A 16,874-nucleotide genomic window follows, 5' to 3' on the forward strand; every position below is an offset into this window, starting at 1 on the left:
AAGATGGGAGGAATGGGGTGTAGGTCTCTCACAATTCAGAGAGCTAGCAGTTATATGGTAAAGCTCAAAACTGTGGTTTTGCTGGGCGTGGTGGCTCATGCCTATAATTCTATCAGCTCAGGAGGCTGAGGCAAGAGGATCCCTAGTTTGAAGCCAGCCTCAGCAAAAGCAAGGCACTAAGCAACTCAGTGAGACTCTGTCTCTAAATAAAATACAAAATAGGGCTGGGGATGTGGCTCAGTGGTTGAGTGGCCTTGAGTTTAATCCCCAATACAAAAACAAACAAAACCCCCAAAACTGTGATTTCATCAGTGCTCAGGATTCCAACTTCTCCTGAAGGTAATTCTGATTCCATCCTACAATCATTTTAGGCTATTCATGAGTTCAGTCTAACTAACATAGCAACATTTCTCAACCCAGCTCAAGTACATCGTCCTCTACCTTCATTCCCCTGGCAACTACTGAAGGTTGAAAAAGGAACTGCTTTTACAGAGATAATTTGAAGAAGGAGCTATTTTTTATGGAAGCAAATTACTATTCTTTTACATAACCATACTCTAAATTGAGACATACAAAGAAACAAAAATATGACCCCTAGTCAGGCAAGAAAAAAGATAACAGAAAGTCAGTGATGGGCCAGATGTTGAACAACATGGGTAAACAGAGAATTTCAGCAAAAGATGGAATGAACCAAGTGAAAAAGCTAGAAATGAAAAATTCTTTGATGAGCTTAGTAATGTATTGAACACAACAGAAGAGAGCATCAGAAACTTGTGAAAAGGTCAATAGAGATCATCTATATCTAAGATCTGTGGGACAATATTGAATTGTCTGATATGTACATGCTTAGTTTCAGAAAGAGGAGGGAGACCAGGGACACAGGAAATATTTTGTGAGGTCATTGCCAAGAAATTGCTAATAATAAGGGAAGACATCTTGATTTATTCAATAAGGTCATCAGACCCCAAGCAGGATAAACATATAAACATACGCACATACACACACACACACAAAAAAAACCCCACTTGGGTACATTGTAGTCAAATTTCTTAAAAACCAAAGATTCTTATAAAAGAAAACTTAAAAAATTGCATGAAGGAACAATAATATTGATGATTGACATCTTGTCAGAAGCAGTACCCATCAGAGGATGAATTAGCTCTTTATCACCATAATGAAGTGCCTGTGGCATTTTGGCTTCTGATTCTAGGGTTTCTAGTTCAAGATTGAGGGACCTTATGACTTTGGGCCTCTGACAAGGATGGTACATCATGATGAGAGCAAGTGTCAGAGCAAATGACTCCACTCATCAGCCAGGAAGTAAAAAGAAAAAAAAAAAAAAAAAGATGATGAGCTGGAGTCCCATAATCCCATTTGAGGGTATATCCTAAGGATCTCTTAAAGACCCTGCCTCCCAAAAAATCTAGTCTGGGGATCAAGCCTTTAACACATGGATCTGTGGGGAACATTGAACAGCCAAACTATAGCAGAGGACAATGGAATAACTTTTTAAAGTAGTGCTTTTAAAAAGCAAATGTAACCTGGAATTCTATATTTAAAACAAATGAGAAGCAGGGCGTGGTGGCAAATACCTGCTACTTAGGAAGCTAAGACAGGAGGATCACAAGTTTTAGGCCAGCCTGGGCAACTTAGAGCCTGTCTCAAAATAAGGGCTGGAGATGTAGTTCAGTGGTAGGGCACTTGCCTTGCATGTGCATGGGAATGGGTTTCATTCCCAGTCCTAAAAAAATTTTTCTGATAGGCAAAAGCAAAGACAGTTTTCTATACCAGGCTTTTATCATAAGAAATGCTTAAAGAAATTGTGTTGAAGCAAAGTAATGATAAAGGAACCTCAGATCTAAAGGAAATAATGACTTGTACCAGGAAGAGTAAATATGTGGATGAGAGGGACCTTTTAAAAAGTTCCCTTTCTGAATTCCCATGTTCATAGAATTAATATTGTTAAAATGGCCATACTACCCAAAGTAGTTGATAGATTCAGTATAATTCCCATGAAAATACCAGTGACATTCTTCATAGAACTAAAAAGAGATCCTAAAATTTATATGGAAAAACAAAAGTTTCTGAATAGCCAAAGCAATACTGAACAAAAAGATCAATACTGGAGACATCCCAGTACTTGATTTTAAAACACACTACAGAGCCATTGTGACAAAAACAGGATGGCTTTGGCCTACAAACAAGCATGTTGACCAACGGAACAGTGTAGAGGACTCAGAAATAAATCATACATCTTCAGCCAGCTGATTCTCAACAAAGGTGCCAAAAACATGTATTGGAATAGAACAACCACTTCAACAAATGGTGCTGAGAAAACTGGACATTCATTCATAGAAGATTGAAACTCGAACCCTCTCAGCTTACATAAAAATCAATTAAAAAGTGGATCAAAGACTCTAGTGGAAGACCTGAAACTTTTTATTTTTTTTTTTTAGTTTTTGGCGGACACAGAATCTTTGTTTGTATGTGGTGCTGAGGATCGAACCCGGGCCGCACGCATGCCAGGCGAGCGCGCTACCGCTTGAGCCACATCCCCAGCCCCGAAGACCTGAAACTTTGAAACCACTAGAAGAAAACATAGGGAAAACACTTTAAGAAATTGTCATAGGCAACAATTTCCTGGTTAGGTCACCAATAATTCAGGAAATAAAAGCAAGAAATGATAAATAGAATTACATGAAATTAAAAAGCTTCTGCACAGCAAAGAAAACAATCACCAGTGAAGAAACAACCTACAGAATGCAAGAAGATCTTTGCTAGGTAGTCAATTGACAGAAGATTAATATCCAAAATATTTAAAAATCTCAATATAAAAAATGAATAATCTGGGCAGGGACTATGGCTCAGTGGTAAAGCACTTGTCTAGCATGCATGAGACACTGGGTTCAATCCTTGGCACCACATAAAAATAAACAAAACAAAATAAAGGTATTATGTCCATCTACAACTAAAAAAATATTTTTTTAAAAAAATGGATAATCCAATCAGGGAATGGCCAGATGATCTGAATAGACACTTCTCAAGAGAAGTACAAATGGCCAATAAATGTGTGAAAACATATAGTCTCTTCATTAACCACGATAGAATGAAACCAGACATTAAAAGCAGAAGGAAAACTGAAAAACACCGCTTATTTGGAAATTAAATACTACTCTGAAACAGTGAGAAAAAGAAAATGGAAATACTTTGAAATGGAAATGAAAAACAACATGTCCAAACTCATGGGATTCTGTGAAAGCAGTGCTCAGTGGGAAATTTATTCTTGTGAATGCCTACATTAAAAGAGAAGAAAGAAAGAAAGACATCAAATCAATAACTTTATACTTCAAGGACCTAGAAAAGATTAATTGAGACAATTTAGTTAGTTCATCTAACAGTTCTTACAAGAGCTTGGAATACAGGAGGCACTTATTAAATGCTAGTCTCTCACCATAAAGAGTCCTCAGTGACACTACTTTGAAAATAAGTGGGGCTGGGGTTGTAGCTCATGGTAGAGTGCTTGCCTAGTATGTATGAGGCACTGGGTTTGATTCTCAGCACTGCAAATAAATACATAAAGGTCCATGGACAACTAATAAAAAAATTGGAAAACAAATATAGGGTTCCACTTACAACACTATTTCCATTTCTGCAGTTTGGTTAAATGTGTATTTTTTCCATTAAAAATAGCAGATATTGCTCATATACCATAAGTTTCACATAATTAAAATATAAAAATTAGTTTTAGTATATTTGACAAATTGTATGACTATCAAAACTGTCTAATTCAAGAACATTTTCATAACGCCAACCCATTCATTAGTATTCACTGCACAGTCCTAAGCAATTACTACTACACTTTTTGCCTCCCTGGATATACCTTTTTTAGACATTCAGTGTAAGTGGAATCATATAATATGTCACCTTTGTGTCTTTTCTTTTAGTAACATAGTGTCTTCAAGACTCATTCCTATCCTAACATGTATAAATATTTCATTTTATTGCTGAATAGTATCCTGTTGTATGGTTATCACATTTTGTTTACACATTCATCAGCTGATGGATGTTTGGGTTGTTTTACTTTTTGGCTATTATGAATGACACTGTCCTACTCATACAAGTTCAAGTGTTATTTGCAAATAGAATAACTGATAACTGGGTCTTACAGCAATACAGTGTTTAATCTCTTCTTTCTTCCTTCTTCCCTTCCCTCTTCCACTCCTTCTCTCCTTTCCTCTCTCTTCTCCTTCTCTTCCCACCACTACCACTACCACCACATAGGACCTCATACATGCTAGGCAAGTGCTCTACCACTGAGCTACAGTCACAATCCTTAACCTCTGTGGAGCTCTCAGATTGTTTTCCAAAGGCGACATCATTTTACATTCTCATCGGCAGTGTATGAGGGGTGGTGTTTCTCCACATCTTGCCATTACTTAGTATCTGTCTGTTTAATTTTATTTATTCACATGGATGTGAAGTATCTTGTTGTGGCTTTGACTTACACTTGCCTAATGATGAATGATACTGAACATCTTCTGTGAGTATTGACCATTTAGATACCTTCTTTGCAGAATTGTTGATTTGGAATCTTTGCTCATCTTTCAATTGGGTTGTCTTTTTATTGTTGAGGTATAGGAGTTCTTTAAATATTCTAGGTATAGATACCTTATCATACATATGATCAGCGATTTTTTTTCCTATTTTGTGTGATTTCTTTTCACTTTCTGTGCTCTTTTTGCTACCTTGATACCCTTTGAAGAACAAAGGTTTTAAATTTTGATGTCCAACAATCTATCTTCAGATTATGTCCTTTGGGTATGATAACATTTATGAAAGCTTTGCATAATCTAGCAACTCAAAGTTTTATGCCAGTGTTTTCTCCTAAGGATTAGAGTTTTAGCTCTATTTATTAAGGCCTCTGATGCATATTGAGTTAATTTTTTTTGTGTGTGTGTGATTAAGGAAGGAGTCCAACTTCATTGTTTTGCATGTGGGTATCTAGTTGGCTTGGCACCATTTCTTAAAAAGACTATTCTATTCACCATTTAAATTAATTTCCCACAAATGTAGGAGTTTATTTTTAGACTCTTTATTCAGTTGATGTATTGATCCTTATGCCAGTACTACAGAGTCTCAGTTCCTTGCTGTAGCTTTGTAGTAAAAAAATAAAATAAAATTTTAAAATTAAATTTTGTTGTTTTGAGATGGAGTCTTGCTATGTTTCCCAGGCTGGTCTCAAATTCCTAGGCACAAGTGATCCTGTTGCCTTAGCCTCTCAAATAGCCATGATTATAGGTATAAATCACTACACAGTGCAGCTCTGTAGCAAAATTTGAAATCAGAAAGTTTGAGTCCTCCATCTTTATTTTTCTTTTCAGGATCTTTTTTTTTTTTTTTTTAATCTATTTTGGGTCTCTTGCATTTCCATGTGAACTTTTAGGATCAAGTTGTCACTTTCAGTAAAAAAGGCAGTTAGGATTGATAGGGATTGCATATAATCTATGAATCAGTTTGGGAAGTGGTGTTGTAGTATATAACACTATCAAGTCTTTCAGTTCATAAATGTGGATATTTTTCAATGTATATCTTTAATTTTTCTGAATGTTTTATATAAGTTTTCAATATGGAAGACTTGTACTTTTGAACTTATTCCTAAGTATTTTATTTATTTAGATCCTGTTATAAATTGGATTGCCCTATTTAATTCATTTTTAGGTTGTTTTTTAATAACATAAATTTGTATATTCTGTCACCTTACTGAACTCCTTGATAAGTTATAATTGATTTTGTGGATTTTTAGAATTTTCTATATATAAGATCATATCATCTGCAAATAAAAGTTGTTTTATGTCTTGCTTTCCAATCTGGATGGTTTTTATTTCTTTTTCTTATCTAATTGCCTTGGCTAGAACCTCCAGTACAATGTAGTACAGAAATATCTGAGTGTTGCTGTTTTTGTGAAAGGGTGATAGGTTTCATGAAATTAGTATCATCTTATTTGTAGGACAGTGATTGAGGCTGTTCTGATCCAGTATGAAAAACATGTAATTTTTTTGTTGATGTTGATAGAGGAAGAATTTCATAATTTTTATTTTTTGTTTCAGGTTTTCTCAAATAGTGATGAAGGCCTTATTAACAAAAAGTTGCCCAAAGAACTTCTCTTAAGGTAAGTGTAGATAAATTTTAGATAAAAGAGTTCAGGTTTGATTCAGTTATCAAGTTCCAAGACTATCTTCTTTCTCACTGAGTCCATAGCATAGAAAGACAGAATTAGCCTAACCGACTTTTTGTTTTTGTTTTATAGAATGCTGTTCAGCTTGTTGTTAAATTTTACTTGGTCTAAACCAGAATGTACTAGAGTATGTACATAGCATTGGTCTGGATTCTTTTTGTAATGTGGTAAGTATTGTAATGATCTTCAGTAGGTGCCATTGTTTTGGTATGAGTAGATAATCATAATTAATAATATAAGGAAAGATTATTGCTAAAATTATGAGTTCTTGAAGTCAGGGAGTTTTAGATGTTGTCTGATAAATGGGTTTTAAAATAAGCACAGTTGTGGTATGTTCTTACCGAGTACTTCAAATGCTGTCAGTCTCAAATATTGCTATATTTTTTTATCAATATGAGAAGTGTGTGCTAAGTGACATGAGTACTATAAAACAGGCTTTTGTCTTTCTTTCATTACTAAATATACAGTAACTTTTATTTTGGTTGTCATTTTATCAAATAAAGCTATCAACCAACATTTGTTGGGCATGGTAGCACATGCCTGTAATTCCAACTTCTCAGGAGGCTGAAGCAGGAGGATTATAAGTTCAGGGATAGCCTCAGCAGTTTAAGGAGACCTTGCCTGAAAATAACTTATTAAAAGGAGCTGGGGATGTAGCTCAGTGGTAGAGCACTTGCCTAGCATGTGCAAACCCCTGGATTCAATCCCTAGTACCAAAAAATTTATCTGAGGCACTGCAACTTTCTTTAGTATTTTGCAGTCACCAAAGAGATCTTATTTAGTTTTGGATGCTGTTACATTTTAATTCTTAAGAAATAATTTATATACACAATAATCTTTGAGTAACCTTTGCCAAACTGTTTGTCCTGTTGCTGATGTTCCACAAAACAAACAAAAACTGGTTCTGTGATCAAATAAGTATGGGAAACTATGGGTTAACAAAACCAATTCCTTAACTACAGGACTTCTTAGAGACTTAATAGGCTAATGTGTGTGGTGATATTCCCGGTTGGGTGGTTGTGGCATTTCAAACTTACCAACAATGAAACCCTCTTAATAGTCTACAGAAAAATTTTTAGGAAATGCTGACATACAATAAGAGATGGACTAAATGACTCCACGTCCTGGCTGTACTCAATCTTTTAAAAACATTTTGGGAATGAGTGTGAATTTTCTTTAAATATTGGGAATAATTCCTTAATCTCTTCCTGAGTTCACCCAGAGTCACTCTGTAAATGCCAGATTACTCAATTTTGCTGTCATTAGTATGCTAGACTTTTTACCTTGAGTCAGAAACAGGGTGAGAATTTTAGCTTCTTTGTGGCAGTGATCACATTTTGGGGGCTTCGGAGTATCTGTCATTAGTCATCAGATGTTGTTTGGCACTGTTGTTATGAGCTCATTCTACTCAGTTAATAAAGAAGAAAATTAACTGACAAAGGATTGTATGAAAATGATCATATTATATTCTAATAAAAACTATTTGGATCAGAATATTCTTTGGCATCTTAGACCATTTTAAACTAAGAAAGTGATGACAAAGAAGCAATGTATAAGAATGTGTGTTTATCATACAAACCTGCAAGACCTTGGTCATGCACAATAAACTGTTGGAATCAATGTGGCTAAGTCAGGGTGCACAAATTGTCTGTACAACTGCAGGGGACACCACCCACAGAGACTATAATATGGACGATGTCCCCTAGAATTATGCATTGCTTCCAGCCTTGTTGTGAACATTTTTCTAGTACAGGCATCAAGCTGCAAATATGAATATTGAATTGTTACTCTGGGGAATCATAACCAGCTCAAGCAGATAGAGTACTAGTAATTCAACACTAGGGTGTGATTCAGCTCCACCCTTCTCATAAAAGCTGCTGCTATTTGTGTCTCAAGTCTACTATTTGAAATTGTTTCCCTTCTGGTTTAGTTAGATTTTAGTTTATTTAGCCATGGAACATTTTCTGTTTATACCCAAAAAGTAAAATAAATAAAATAAAAATAAGTAATTATATCTCTTTCTGTAGTAGTCTGATTTCTGAACTGTATTCTAAGGAATTTTGGTGGGGGGAGTTGTTTGTTTTTGTTTCTGTTCTGGGGATTGAATTCAGGGCCTTATGCATGCTGGGCACTTCCTCTACCAATGAGCTGTACTCCAAATCCCAAAATTTCAGCTTTTTTTTAAAGATCCACAATGGGCTCATCACTAGTAATAACTTTTGAATCATGCCACAAGGTTCATAAATAGATTAACATATCTTCATAGGTTTACATTTTCATTCTGTTCTTATTTCAGAGTCTGTAAGGGCAATTTAAAATTTTGAGTACTACCATAACAAGTCTTTCCTGACTTAGGAGTCTCAAAATTAACTCTAGCCATATTTTTATTTTTAAATGTTTTGGTGGCTTTTAAATGATTTCTGCCATTAAGTTAGACTTTCCATTGTCTTACTGTCCTTTCCTTGCTATCGTTTTTATGCAAAATTTGGAAGAAAGTTTGAACCAGGTTACCTAAGTTGCCATCTTCTTCATAGGTTAATTCTATATAGCAAGTGCGTCCAAGTCCCCATCTAATGGACCTTAAGTCTTGATTATTTTCTGTTCAGGTAAATGATGCCTTCATACTTTTCCTGGGCTTACCCCTTTACTTTATATTGTAGACTTGTATGACAGTGAAGACTAACATTTCAAATCTTGTTGAATTCCTATCCACCTTCAATCTCACTTCATGGATGGATGTGAATTCTTTGAATTATGATATTCTTGTTTGCTTGCAGTTCAGGTCATGTTCTCTTCTGCTATTTTTGGTTGCATTTGTTACCATCCTATTAAGTTCTTCACTTGCTTTAATGCTGATGTCAAGAGAAGTCTCTCCTTCTCCTTTGAAGCCATTAACAAGCATAACCTGGAATAATATTGCTTATTTTCATCTCTTTAATTTCACTTTGAATCCACTGAGAAAAATTAGTATTTTCTTTTTATCTGATCATTTTATTGCTAATTTAAAGAATACTTAATTCACACATTTCTATTACCCATTTTCTAGTTTGTTACTGTTTTTAAAATTTTAGTGTTTCTATCCAGCTTTCACTCATAAACTAAAGATCCTCAAGTTCTATTTTTCACTATTATATACTCAACAAACAGGATGTAGATTTTTTTCTCCCTGAGGAGTCAGTTATATAATGTTTAGAATAATGAGATTATTTGTTATCTGTATCTATTAGTGAGTTGGATTGTCCTTACATATACTTGTTCACGTTTTATTCTCTATTATTTTTGGAGCTACACTTTCTGGATTGAGATGTCAGCCTTTCTTATTCATGAGTATGTGATCTTACTTAACTTACCTAACACTCTTCACCTTAATTTCCCCATGTGTGATATAGAAATAGTAATAGTTTTTACATGATGGGGTTGTTGCCAGTTGTTAGAGTACCTGACACTAAGTATTAAATAGCACTTACTGTTATTAGTATCATTTTTTGGATGCCCCTATGCTTAATAAATGCTATTTGGCAATGCAGTTAGTTTTATTGCAAATAACTGATAAGCCAAGCTGTCCTATAGGGATATTAATGTTTGCCTCTGCTAAAACTATCTCAGTAAAGAACCTGGTTATTAAGTTGATGTAGCTTAGTGCTTCATTTTATCAAGCTGAACTAATTTTAATTTCAATGGAAATTACATATAACTATTTTATATCAGACTAACAACTACTAGAATTTAAACAGATTGCTGATGATAGTGTGACAACTAATTATTTTGTGTTATAAAAAGGCAGTCTGTTGAAATCATTCCCTTTTTTGAAAGGGATGTTTTATGCAAGTTGAATATTGGCCTAAGACTTGGATTATAAATTTTAATATCAATTTGCTTGGCCTTAAGTTTTAATTTCTCTTGTGGTTACTTTGAGATGTTAATGCTGAAAATACACATAAACTATCTCATAAGAGATAATGAGCAACTCCTGTAGTAGATAATTTAAAACATTGAGAAGACAAAGCTCTTGTTAGTCATAAATAATAATGAAAGAAACTACTAGACACATTTTAAAAAATTAAACCACCATTATTTATATAATTTGCTTTCCTTTTTTCTTTATTTTTTGTGGTGCTGGGAATTGATCCCAGGACCTCATATGTGCTAGACAGGTGCTCTACCCTTGAGCTATCTCCTAGCCATCCTTTTTAAACTTACAGGGATACATCACAGAATTAAATACTCCGTGTTTGTTGGCTTAATAAAGGAAGATTTGATTGCCCTGACTGAGGGAACTGAGCCTTATAATTCTGGGTGATGCAAAATCAAGTACACAATTATATTTGGTTTCACAGTTTTAATAGTTGAGTTCGCAAAATGAATATTATATAAATTTTCAAATTTTTCTTTTCTAAAATTTATAAACCAATCCCATGAGTGAAAATAATTGCAGTTTTTTTAATTGGAATCATTAAGGTGCAGTCCAGTATTTATGTGTAATTGTGGGATCCTGGCAAGCAGAGCAGTTAAGGTTTCCCTCTTGTTATGGGTGTCATTGAGTGGGTGTTCTTGCCTGCTGGTTGGTTTCAGCACTCCATGGACTTTTTCAAGGACTGGTGCCTCTGCCTCCTCCTGTCTGTGATGTCTACTACCTTATATATATTCCAGGGCAGCCTAACAGGTAAGATGTCTCTGGGGATATGTACTGCAGTTACAAGTTTTAAACATCTATACACCTAAGATTTTTCCTTTTAGTTAAAGAAGGTTTTTCTTTCTTTTTTCTTTTTTTTGGTTTGTTTGGTATTCTTTTTTACCTTGCATGAGGTCACATGGGACTGAATGAGCATGTGTGTTGAAATCTGACACAGACGTTTGTAGGCTTTTCATTACTTTCATATACTAGTACGTGCTACTTACTTATGGTTGGCACCAGAGTCCAAATCATGGCAGAAGCAAATTTCTTTTAGTCCAGCTTGGGGTTATGCTTGTACATTTAAAACTCTGATGATGCCTCTGCATTTTTTTGTCTTCATTGAAGTGGCTTGAAACACCATAAAGTTCCACAGTCAGAAAGGCTAGGAACTAGATACATTGTTTCCCCATGCCTTATCCTTGGAAAGTTAGGTGAGAGACCTACTAGTTTAAAAACTGTGAGTTCATTAGTTACAACCAAAAGGAATGGCAAATTTGTGAGTAAAATATGGCAAAACATGCCACACCAAAGATGCATTGGTAAAATAATCAGGTATACGTTATAAGCAAGATCTATATTCTTCAATGTACAAATAAAAAACCCCTAAAAATTACTGAGAATAAGGTGGATTAATTTTATTAGAAAAAGAGTTTTAAGAAGCTATGAACAAAGGAAGAAATACAAATGATCAATAATATATTAAAAGATGCTCACCTAGTCCCATATTTAAATATGAGCTATTAAATAATGAGCTATTACCTAGTGTATTGGGAAAACCCAAAAAAGTTTGATAATGTCAGGTTTTCGCAAGGAGGTAGGAGATACTTTTGGTGGTATAGCTATTCTGTGGGGCCACTAGGGAAATTTTTTCAAAAGGATAAATGTACACATTCACAAGTTTCATTTCTAGGAACTTAACTAATAGACTTTCTTGAAGCAGACTGAGAAATATGTTCAGGAAAGATTAGTGTAGCTTTCTTTAAACTTTAGTAATGCAGAATTAGATTATTCCATGTCTTGATCTCTTTAAATCATATTCTTTCTTGGAGTTTATTCTGTTTTCTTTAGCTACCTTCATAGATTGGGCATTTAGCTTTATTTATTTATTTATTTATTTATTTATTTTACCAATCCATGCATTGCCCTCCTTCATTTATTTCATAACACAAATATCTATAAATATTGTCCCTGTCCCTTCCTTACCATCAAGGCAATATTATCAAGTAATTTGTATGTTTGATTCCTTTCTTGAAAAATTTTATCTTCGATATATTTTTACTGATATATTTACTTTTGCCCGTTTACTAACTTTGTAAAAGATGTATATGATATCTTCTGAGAATTGTTTTTCTCTGAAAAATTATTTTTCTCAAAGTGATCTATGTTGCTCTGTTTAGCTATTACTCCTTTTATTGCTGTGTAATCTGTTGTGTGAATATACCAGAATCTACTTATTGTTTTCCCTTTTAATGAGTACGTGTGTTGTTTCCAGTGTTTTGCTAGTAAGAGCAGTGTTGCAATAAACAACCTTGTCGATGTCTCCTGGTCTACAAGTACACATTTTTTCTAGGAGTAGGTTGATTATAGGTTATACAAATATTTAACTTTATAAAGTAATATTAATTTTTTTCTCTATACAAGTATTTAACTTTTTATATAAAATAATATTAATTTTTCTCCAAAGTGGTCTTACCAGTTTACATTCATATAAACAATGGATAAGAGATTCAAGTTAGTGACATTCTTTCCAATGCTCCATTGTTGTCATATACCTAATTTGTGCCAAAAAAGTGGTTGTGTTTTTGTTTTGAATTTCCCAGAATTCCAGTAATGTTAAACATCTGTTTATATATTTATTAGTCTTATATATTTCTTCTTAGGCAAAATGTGTGGGGTTTTTTTGTATGTGTGTTTGTTTTTCTTCTGTTGAGTTACCTGTTTCTTATTTATTTGCAGAAGTTCTTTATATTCTCAATACAGTTTTTGTATTGATATTTTTTATTTTTTTGGTACTGAGAATTGAACCCAGGGGTGCTTAGTCATTGAGCCACATCCCCAGCCCTTTTTTGTATTTTATTTTGAGACAGAGTCTTACTGAGTTGCTTAGGGCCTGGCTAAGTTGTTGAGGCTGGCTTTGAACTCACAATCCTCCTGCCTCAGCCTCCTGAGCTGCTGAGATTACAGGCGTTTGCCATGGTACTCCTATTGAATAGGAGTAGTGAGAGTAGACACTCTTATTTTATTCCTGATTTTAGAGGAAATGCTTTCAGTCTTTCCCCATTCAGTATGATGTTGACTATGGGTTTGTCATATTTAACTTTTATTATGTTGAGGTATGATCTTTGTATAGCTAGTTTCTTTAGGGCTTTTATTTATGAAGGGATGTTGAATTTTATCAAAGGCATTTTGTGCATCTATTGAAATGACTGTTAATTTTTATCCTTGATTACTTAGATGATGAATTACATTTAGTGAATTTCATATGTTAAACCATTCTGTATCCCTGGAATATAACCAACTTGATCATGGTGTAACTTTTCAATGAGTTGTTGAATTCAATTTGCAAGTATTTTCTTGAGGTTTTTTGTTTGTTTGTTTGTGTTTTGTTGTTATTTTGCTTTTTTGCAGTGCAGGGGACTAAACCCAGGTCCTTGTGCATTCTAGGCAAGCACTCTACCAACTGAACTATAACCCCAGCTCATTCTTGAGGATTTTTGCATCTTTGTTCATCAGGATGTTGATCGATGGTTTTCTTATTTTGTTGTGTCCTTATCAGGTTTTGGTAACAGAGTGATACTGGCTTTGTAGAATGAGTTTGGAAGTATTTGTTCCCTTTCTATTTTATGAAAATAGTTTGAGGAGCATTGATATTAGTTCTTTAAAGTCTGGTAAAATTCAGCAGTGAATTCATCTGGTCCTGGGTTTTTCTTTGTTGGAAGACCTTATTATTGCTTCAATCTCAATGCTTATTATTGATCTATTTAGGTTTATATCCTCTTGGTTTAATTTTGACAGGTCACGTGTGTAGAAATGTGTTCATTTCTAGATTTTTAGTTTATTGAAATATTTTTCAAAATATTTATTAATGATCTGATTGTTGTAATAACTGCTTTTCAACTCTCACTTTATTTATTTGGGTCTTCTTTCCCTTTCTTTTATTTAATTTGGCTAAAAATTTATCTATTTAGAACCACTATTTGTTTCATTGATCCTTTGTATTATTCTTTCGATCTCTGTTTCATTTATTTCTGCTTCAGTCTTTACTATTTCTGTCCTTCTATAGATTTGGGGTTTGATTTGTTCTTGTTTTTCTAAGGCCTGGACATATATCATTAGATTATTTATTTGAGATATATCCTTTTTAAAAAAAATTAGAGGCACTTATAGTTATAACTTCTCTCTTAAAATTGCTTTACTATGTCCCATAGGTTCTGGTAGGTTATGCTTTCATTTTATTTAACTCTAGGAATTTTTAAGTCCCCCCTCCATACCCCTCAATTTCTTCAATGAGCTACTGCTTATTCAAAAGGGTACTACTATTCAGTTTCAATGTATTTCTGTGTTTTCTTCGATTTCTCAATTTCTCTTGTATTGATTTCTAATTTTTTTCCTGTTACCATCTGAAAAGATGCAAAAAATCTTATTTTTATATTTGTTATGATTTGTTTTATGCCCTAAAATGTGATTTATTTTGTAAAAGTTCTATGTGCTGATGGAAAGAATGTGTATTTTGTCACTCTCGAATGGACTATTCTGTAGATTTTTATTGAGTCCATTTGATCTATAGTATAATATAACTCTGGTGCTTGCTTGTTGTATGGATGATCTATCTATGGGTGAGATTAGAGTATTGAAGTCACCCACTATTATTTTATTGGGATCCATCTCTCCGTTTTTATTCAATAGTGTTCATTTTCTAAAACCGGGTGCTCTGACATTCAGTGCATATATATTTACAATTGTTTTACACACACACACACACACACAAGTATGTGTGTGTTTGTGTGTGTGTGTGTGTGTGTGTGTGTATGGATGGATGGGTTACTTCCTTTATCAATGTATGGTGTGACCTTCTTTATCTCTTCTGACCAATTTTGGCCTGAAGTCCGTTTTGTCATATATGAGTATAGCTACTCCTGTTTGCTTTTGGATTCCATTTGACTGGAATATCATTTTTCCCTCTTTCATTTTCAGTTTGTGTATGTTCTTCATGGTAAGGCTATATTTTGGAGAAAACAAAGAGCTGGCTCTGGTTTTCTAATTGAATCAGCTAGTCTGTATCTCCTAATTGGAGAATTCAGACCAATTACATTCAGGATTAATATTGAAAGGTATGTACGGGTTCCTGTCATTTTGTTGTTTTTTCTTTTCTTCTTTTTTATATGGACACAATATCTTTACTTTATTTACTTTATTTATTTTTATGTGGTGCTGAGAATCAAACCCAGTGCCTCACATGTGCGAGGCAGGCACTCTGCCACTGAGCTATATATAACCCCATCCCCTTTTCTTTTGTTTTTGAATGATCTTTGTTCATTTCTTTCTTCCTTATTCATTTTAGAGGTTTGGTGGTTTACTGAATTAATCATTTTAGAGTCTTCCCTTTTCTCAGTTGCTTGTTACTCTTCTAGTAAGATTTTTTCCCCCTATGCTCTCATGATTGTATCTCTGTTGCTTCCTCTTCCCTGTGTGGGAGTCCCTTATATATCTTCTTTTATGGTTATGAATTCCTTGAGTTTATCTTAGAAGGGTTTTATTTCTATTTTGATTCTGTAGGATAACTTTACTGGATATAGTTGGCAGTTTTTTGTTTTGTTTTGTTTTTCAGGCCTTGAAATGTATCATTCCTTGCCCTCGTGGCCTTTAGAGTTTTTTTCTGAGAAATCTGCTATTATGATGCTGGATTTGCCTTTTGTATGTTACTTGAGTTTATCTTTTGCAGCTTTTAGTTCTTTCTTTGTTCTGTACTTTTGGCAGTTGTTATGGTTTGGATGTGATGTGTCCCCCCAAAGCTCCTGTGTTAATGCAGGAATGTTCAGAGGTAAAATGATTGGATTGTGAGAGCTGTAATCTAATTAGTTCATTCTAGTTTGAATGATCTTACTGGGTGGTGACCATAGACAGGTGGGGCATGGCTGGAGGAGGTGGGTTCCCGGGGACATGCCCAGAAAGATTGCTCTTTGTTGTAGCCCCTTCCCCCTTCCCTCTCTCTGCTCTCTGGCTGCCATGAATGAAGCAGCTCTTTTCCACCCTGCCCTGCTACCATGATGTGCTATCTCTCCCCGGGCCCAGAGCCATGGATTTGACCGTCTATGGACTGAGAACCCTGAAACCATGAGTCCTAAATAAACTTTACCTCCTCCAGGTTGTTCTTGTCAAGTATTTTGGTCGTAGCAACACAAAGCTGACTAACACAGCAGTTTATCCATAATGTGGTGGTTAAGGAAAGGTTCTTTGCTGGTCATGTCTGTTTGGGATTCTAAATGCTTCCTGTGGCTGAATGGTCATATCTTTTCCAAGATTTGGGGTATTTCCTGTTGTTATTTACTTACTAGGTTTACTGTGCCTTTAGCCTGTAACTTAGTCTAAACTGATTATTTGTAGATTCAGTCCCTTAATTGTGTCTCATAGATAGTAATTCTGTGCCTTTAGCCTGTAACTTAATCTAAACTGATTATTTGTAGATTTGGTCCCTTAATTGTGTCTCATAGTTTGTAATTTTTTATTTTTTTCTTCATTAATTTCTAAATGTGATAATGCCTCTACCTTGTTTTCAAGCTCTGATTTTCTTTTTTCCTTTTGGTCTACTCCCTTGGTGAAGCCTTTAACTGAGTTTTTCATTTGACTTGTTGAGCTTTTCCAAAATTTCTATTTGGTTCTTTTTCAGGATACTTATCTTTTTACTGAATTGTTCTTTCATATCTTCCTTAATTTATTCCGCTCTTTATTTGTGTCCTCTTTGAA

At 34.4% G+C, this 16,874-nt stretch overlaps 1 protein-coding gene across 8 annotated transcripts in view; it reads left to right on the top strand.

Moving 5' to 3' along the window:
• Fbxl2 (F-box and leucine rich repeat protein 2) overlaps window positions 1–16,874 on the top strand; it is a 91,252-nt gene that overhangs the window by 4,353 nt on the left and 70,025 nt on the right. For 4 of the 8 annotated variants that reach the window (XM_046437482.2, XM_046437483.2, XM_046437484.2 and 1 more), the window contains exon 2: window positions 6,108–6,169. In XM_046437482.2, the coding sequence (XP_046293438.1) occupies window positions 6,108–6,169 (62 nt within the window). Of the gene's footprint in view, window positions 1–6,107; window positions 6,170–6,307; window positions 6,403–10,807; window positions 10,899–16,874 lie in introns of those variants that run through there. The other 4 variants (XM_058576718.1, XM_046437485.2, XM_058576719.1 and 1 more) reach the window with 4 other exon arrangements.

The sequence above is a fragment of the Marmota monax genome, unplaced genomic scaffold (assembly GCF_021218885.2).
Source record: "Marmota monax isolate L192 unplaced genomic scaffold, Marmota_monax_Labrador192_F-V1.1 WCK01_AAM20220418_F8-fsc00021, whole genome shotgun sequence".
In the NCBI taxonomy this organism is placed as follows: Eukaryota; Metazoa; Chordata; class Mammalia; order Rodentia; family Sciuridae; genus Marmota; species Marmota monax.